The sequence below is a fragment of the Helobdella robusta genome (assembly GCF_000326865.2).
Source record: "Helobdella robusta unplaced genomic scaffold HELROscaffold_82, whole genome shotgun sequence".
In the NCBI taxonomy this organism is placed as follows: Eukaryota; Metazoa; Annelida; class Clitellata; order Rhynchobdellida; family Glossiphoniidae; genus Helobdella; species Helobdella robusta.
The window spans coordinates 105481-113108 of record NW_008705476.1 but is presented as its reverse complement, the minus strand read 5'-3'; the positions used below and the strand labels follow the sequence as shown (position 1 = coordinate 113108).

The window sequence follows — 7628 nt, the reverse complement described above, 5'->3', positions numbered from 1 at the left end:
TTCAACGCTGCATTAGCATATGTACGCAACTAAGCTTCCTATGTATGTATGTATGTATGTATGTGTGAGTGTATGTATGTATGTATGTATGTATGTATGTATGTATGTATGTATGTATGTATGTGTGAGTGTATGTATGTATGTATTTATGTATGTATGTATGTATGTATGTATGTATGTATGTATGTATGTATGTATGTATGTATGTATGTATGTATGTATGTATGTATGTATGTAAGTATGTGTGTAAGTATGTGTGTGTGTATATATGTATGTGTGTAGATATGTATGTTTGTATGTATGTTTGCATGTGTGTTTGTATATTTGTTTGTATGTACACACCAATAAAAGCAAGAAAAGACATAGAAAAACAAAAACGACAACAACATCATCAACAACAGCGTTAACAGAAGTTGCAACAACATCAAAAAGCAATATAAACCACGCACATATTGAAGAAAATTCAATTGCTTGAGATGATTAAAAATTTTTAAAAAACGAATAAACATGCCTCCATGTAAAAGTATAAAAACATGCATGTCTGCGTTCAAACTACATACAAATTCATTCATATACAAAAGAATAAACATACATATATACATACATAATGCACCTACAAACACATGAATTGTGAATTAAGAATAAACCACTCGTATACAATGTCGTACTCAAAAATATTGCACACAAACTTACGGGAAAACAAAAAAAAAACATATACAAAACATGCTATAACCAAACGTATATACAAACATTGATACATACAGTTATAATTTCACGAGAAAAATACTTACATACAAACATGCATACATACACACACCTATATAAACAAACATACATGCTTAAAAATACTATCGACACAAACAAAGTATTATAACTTTAGTGGAATGTTTAATAGATTACAATGTACGCGAACTAGCATACAAAAATAAAAACATACATACAAACAGCATACAAAAAACCAACATACATACATACACATAAAAATACATATATCAATCAATCTATCTAGCCATCCATTCATCAACCCATTCATCCACCAATTCATCCATCCATCCATCCACCTGTCCGTCCGTCCGTCCGTTCATCCATCTACATCCATCTACATCCATCCATCCATCCATCCATCCATCCATCCATCCATCCATCTATCCATCCATCATATTTCATAATGTTAGAAAGCTGAAAAGCTTCCCCTGAGTACGTAATATGAGAATATGTTGAATATTGATCGACGCTACAGCCGGCTTTTCCTCTATATACATACATAAACATACATACATACATACATACATACATACATACATACATACATACATACATACATACATACATACATACATACATACATACATACATACATACATACATACGTCTTGTATTTTAATTTAAACATTAAAATTATTTACTAATGCTCACAATAGAATTTATTTTTGCACAATTTTATGTCATTATACACGCAAAAAAACAAAAATAATTTTTTTTTATAAAATTTTTTTTATTTTGCCATGTTTATGTCTCATTTTTTTTATTGTATTTGTTTATTCTTATTTCATTAATGCTCGCAATAGAATTTATTTTTGCACAATTTTATGTCATTATACACGCAAAAAAACAAAAATAAATTTTTTTTATAAAGTTTTTTTTATTTTGCCATGTTTATGTCTCATTTTTTTATTGTATTTGTTTATTCTTATTTCATTATACTTTACAAATTGTTCTATTTCTTAATTGTTGAACAAAATTTTATTTAAAACAAATTTTATTTAGTTTTTTTATCAAGTAATTTTGACCGATATCTTGTTGTTTGCTCCCATATGTTTGACTGCACATTTGTTAGTGTTGAATAGCATCTGCCAATCCTCTGCCCATTTGCATATTTTTGCAAATCCTATGCCACAATTTCAATATCTTCATCGTTGTCTACGACAGCAGATATTTATCTGCAAATTTTGAAATTTTTGACTTTATTTTTAGATCAATATCATTGATGTATATTACAAATAGCAACGGTCCTAATACGGATCTTTGAGGAACCCCGATTGTAACATTGGTCCAGTATCGAAAGCCTTAGCAAAATCTAAGTACACAATATTCACTGCTTTCTTTTAATCCAAATCTTCATAAATCTCTTCAAAAGAGTCAAGCAAATTTGTTAGGCACGAACGCTTATCCAAAAATCCGTGTTGGTTCTTGTATATGATGTCGTTTTTGTCAAGTGGACTACAACAACTATCTTCTTAATTATTCTTTTTAGTACGCTTTGCGTACGATGCTTGTGAGGCTAATTGGTCTGTAATTTCCTGAGTTTAAAAGGATCTCCTTCCTTGAAGAAGGGCACTGTGAATGCATCTTTCCAATCGTGTGGTATTTCACCCGTTGCCAACGATTTACTGGAATGAATGATGAATGAATGAATGAATGATTGTATATATGTTTTGTATTAATTATGCATAATAATTATAATAATAAAACAGTGAAAATTATAATGTTGAGATCATTATTCGAAGCAGAAATAAGAGAAAGAACAAGAGCGACGTATGAATATTTAAACTCAACCGTAGCAGACTCTGCATGAATCTATTGCATTTTTAACGCCCCGTCATACTATCGTCATCATTACCACAAACGCAACGAGCGTTACCACCACCGTTGCCACTATCGCAACCACCGTTACGACCATCGCCACAATCGTTACCACCATCGCCACGATTGTTTTCATCATCACCATCATCATCATTAGTATCGTAATCATCATCAGCGTCTTTATCGTCATCATCATCGTCATGATTATTTTCTGTCACCAAGATGTCATTAAATCCGAAATCATCCTCATCATCATTATCAACAGCAGCAACATCATCGTCATCTTCATCCTCCTCCTCTTCCTCCTCATCATCATCATCGTAGTCATCTTCGCAAGAGTCCAGCAAATAAATTTGCAGCGTAAATCTTAAACGTTTATCTTTTTATTTCGTTACTACGACAACTAATCCATACACCGACAACGACGATGATGATGAAGAAGAAGATGGTGATGGTGATGATGACGATGATGATGATGATGACTATGACGTTGCTGATGACGAAGATGATGAAAAAGATGATGCTGATGATGGTGATGGCGACAATAATGATGATGAAAAAGATGATGGTGATGATGACGATGATGATGAAAGAGATGATGACGAAGACGATGATGATGATGGCGAAGACGATGATGATGATGATGACAAAAGTGATGGAGACGATGATGGTGATGGTGAGGATTAAGATGATAATTTTGTAGAAGATAACAATGATGATGACAATACTAAGATGACGACGAAAATAAAGATAGTGGAACAAACAATGATGGCGATGATGATGCTGATGACGGAAGCGATGATGATGACGTCAATGGCGATGATGATGATGATGATGATGGTAAAGATGGTAGGGAGGGTGGTAATGATGTTGATGTCTTTGATAATGCTGCACTTAACGTCCAAAAGTACCTGTATAGAATTTTCTCGAAAAGAATTTCTGCCACGTTATTTAAAAACTCCAAGCTAGTCGGCACTAAAAATAACAACATAGACACGAAATGTAAACAACAACCACAACCACAGCCACAACAACAACAACAACAGCATTGATAAAATAACAACGAAAACATAACAAAAGCAACTATACAACAACAACAGCAAAACAAAGACATAACAGTCGTCTTGTCATCATTCACAACTTTCTACTTTTCAGCTAACCATTGTATAATGTACATAAAAGAACATGTAAGCTTCAACAACAATAACAACAACGACAATAATAATAATAATAACAACAACAATGGCAACAACAAGAATAATAAAAATAATAATAATAATAATAGCAATAACAGCAGCCAAAATCAACAAAAAAATACTAGACAACATCAGCATCAACAACAACAATAACAACAGCATTAAAAACTACTAAATGTCTTCATTATCGCTCACTCGTTAATGCGCGTTTATATATCTATGTTTTGTTAGCGTGTCTATGCTACATAGATAATTATTAACTTCATTGTCCTTTTCTATGTTCACGTTAATGTAAATAACAGCATTAAGCTTGCTAATAAACAATCAAATGTACAAACATACATACGCGTGTTTAGACATACAAACATACATACATTCATACATACATGCATGCATGTATGTATGAATGTAAAAAAAAAAAAAAAAAAAAAAAACTATAAGGGAGAGATTGGGCCAAAGTTTGCTGCAATAGTTGTCTCCTCCCACACTGTTACCTAGGTTTTTGTATTCACTCATTCACTCATTTGCTCACTCACTCATTCATTCATCAATAAAAAAAAGAAAAAAAAAAGAAAAAAAAATATAAATAAAAGTTGAAACACTGGTTAAATATTTAAAGATAATTCAGTCATTCATCCGTTCGCTCGTTCATTCATTTCGTCACCCATTCATGTATTCATTCATTCATTCATCCATTCGTTCGGTTGTTTATTCATTCATTTATTTATTCACTCACTCATTCATTCTTTTTTTTCCCTCACTCGTCCGTTCAGTAATTAGCTCATTCATTCCCCCATCATTCACTCATTCATTCGTTTGTTCGCTGGCCCGTTCCTTTGGTCATTCGCTTGTTCATCCATTCATTCATCCATCCACCCCACTTGGTTTGTTTCCTTTCCCTCGTTTCTTGGTTGTTTTTAATCACATATGGCTCCAACGTTACAACAGTGCCCCGTCTGCTTTAACCCCTATAGAAGCACTCCAGACGGGAAGTTATGTCGGCACGGAGGTAAAATGAAAGGACAGGAATGCTCGGGGTCCCGGAAAAAAGTTGATCCATCGGGCGCGAGGGCTGCTTCGCCTCTCGGTGCCGCACCCGACCCCAAGCCTGGGTTGCCCACACGGTCGTCGGCCGCATCGGTCTCCGGTGATCCTATCGGCCTGGATTACTCTGGTGTTTTTGACAAGCTGACGGCCGTGCTGAAATGTGTACCGGTGTACGACCATATTCCTAAGCCATGCAGGGAGAAGTTCGCACATGATCTGAACGCCTTGCTGACGGCTGTTTGTAATGACCCTGGTGACCCGGCTCACTGGGTTAGACTCCACTGTTTTTTCCCATACGTCTTACAGAAGACTTCCAGAGGGGTTCGCCGGGTCAACCAGGGCAATCTGGTCAACAAGCGTCTAAGCGAATATTCAACTATTGGTCTTGAAACCCTGGTACTGTGCTTTGAAGGGTTCAATAATGCCAAATCACAAAAGCACAACCCCGATCGGTGGATCAACGCTGTGTTATCTTGTATTGAACGGGGAAACCTGTCCTCGGCTGTCAGACTTGTCTGTTCGCCGGAGGGCCTGGCGGAGAGCTCGCCGGCCACCTTCGATAAATTATGTTCCATCCACCCAAAAATTCCGGTGGACAGGCGGGTCTTTCCCGCATTGACACCAACGGCTGGTTGCGTTTCTCCCGCCGAGGTGCTGAGGGCCGTTAAATCGTTCAAAAACGGTTCTTCTGGAGGCCTGGATGGCCTACGACCCCAGCACTTTAAGGATGTTTTTTCAGGCCCCTTGCCAATCGACGACACACTGAACTTCTTAACCCAATTCATTAATTTGATCTTATCTGGAGCTTGCCCACTCTCCGTCCGCCGGTTCTTTTTTGGAGGCCGGCTAATAGCTTTAAATAAGAAAGACGGAGGGGTCAGACCGATTGCGGTCGGGAACGTTTGGAGGAGGTTGGCCGGCAAATGTGCCTTGGCCCTGGTCGTGGTCGAACTCAAGACCAAGTTCTACCCGACTCAGTTGGGTGTCGGGATTAAGGGTGGCGCTGAGGCCGCTGTTCATGCGGTTCGAAGATTGGTCACCGACCTCCCCGATCAATGGGGTTTTCTGAAACTGGACTTTAAAAATGCCTTCAATGCCTTGAGAAGAGACTCGATGTTGGAGGCTGTCAAACTTTTTTGCCCCAATATCTATAATTTTTGCCATTCTGCCTATGGCGGAGTCTCTTCCCTTGGCTACCACTCTTGGGTTGTAGAATCGTCCGAGGGGGTACAGCAGGGTGATCCCCTTGGTCCTTTGTTGTTCGCACTAACTCTTCATCCACTCTTAGAGAAAGTTTCGTCCACTTTCGTTTGCGCTTATCTGGATGATATCAGCATAGCTTCGGACGGTCCAACTCTGGCCGATAGCTACGAATATTTGAAACATAACTCCGCTGCAATTGGCTTAGAGTTAAACATTAAAAAATGCGAACTTCACTGCCAAAGTTTATTTCAGGAGCCACATGCGCTGGCTGAAATACCCAGAGTTGGTGCATCAGAACTGAGTTTTTTAGGCACACCCTTGGTTGAGGGCGATTATCAAATAAAGTTTTTTGACCAAAAGCTCTCTGAGCTTAAATTCGCCCTGGGTCGTGTTTCCTGTCTTTCGGCCCATGATGCCTTGACTATTATCCGCAATGCCCTCAGTTTGCCCAAATTGATGTACTTCCTGCGTACATCTAAACACATTGACCCTTCTAAATTGGGCGAATTTGACGGAGCCTTGCGCACCGCCCTGTCGTCAATTTGCAATGTTCAAGTGACTGACAGTGGTTGGTCCCAGGCTCAGCTGCCGGTGCGATTTGGTGGGCTGGGGTTGCTTAACGTGGTTCAGCTGGCTCCCGTTGTTTATAATTTTTCTGCCGCTGCCACTCTCGACCTGCAGTCTTCCCTGCTCCACCGGTTTTTTCGTTGCCGCGATATTCTTCCCCCAGTGTCCGCCCCGGGGGACCGTAATTTTGAACGAAGAATATAAAAAAATCTTTCAAAATTTGTTGTCTTCATGTGGCGACGACTTTTCCACCGCTCGTTTGTTGGCCATGTCCAGCGTTGCCAGCTGTGGGTGGTTGAGATCGTGGCCTAACACCTCCGTGGGCACCAGGCTTGACGACGAGTCTGTGAGATTTGCCATTGGCTTCAGACTTGGCCTGGTCATTCAGAATAAATACACGTGCCGATGTGGCGCTGGGGCGGACGAGTTTGGGCACCACGGTTTGGTATGTCGCCTGGGTGGGGGCCGTCAACTACGTAACTCAGCGCTAAACGATTACATTTGTCGGCTCTTCTCCAAGGCTTCAATCCCGGTTTTCAAGGAACCATCCGGCATTTCTGCGCATGATGGTAGGCGCCCGGACGGATGCACGCTAATACCTTGGAGAGCCGGCAGATGTTTGGCGTGGGATGTTACGGTCCCTGGCACCCTCGCCGAACGATACGTAAACCTGACAAGTAAAGAATGTGGTTTGGCCGCGGCCAGGGCAGTAGACGAGAAAATGAAAAAAATATGGGAACGCCCTCCCCTCGATGGAATTCTTGCCAATATGCATCGAGGTTCTCGGCCCGATGGACCCCAACACCCTTAAATTTCTTAAAGAAATATGCAAAAGGATCAGTGTCAGATCAGGTGACAGCAGGGAACTGTTTTTTGCAACCAACCACATTTCGTGCTTGTTGCAGCGGTTCCTGCGTGTCTGTGTGCTTGAAAATATCCAACTGAATGCCGACATGTGCAATTAACGACAAATCAAAGTGTTAATCCATTTGTTACTTGATGTTTGACGGTTCAGTGTCACTCATCATGTTT

The 7628-nt window shown here is 39.5% G+C and overlaps 1 protein-coding gene across 1 annotated transcript; it reads left to right on the top strand.

The window, feature by feature from the left end:
* Positions 1-4706: 4706 nt before the first annotated feature.
* On the top strand, positions 4707-7407 carry HELRODRAFT_182203 (hypothetical protein; the record flags this gene model as incomplete). The annotated part of the gene is made up of 3 exons (XM_009032508.1): positions 4707-5653; positions 6473-6584; positions 7138-7407. The coding sequence occupies 3 exons, from the start codon at positions 4707-4709 to the stop codon at positions 7405-7407; spliced, it is 1329 nt and encodes a 442-aa protein (XP_009030756.1).
* Positions 7408-7628: the final 221 nt, after the last annotated feature.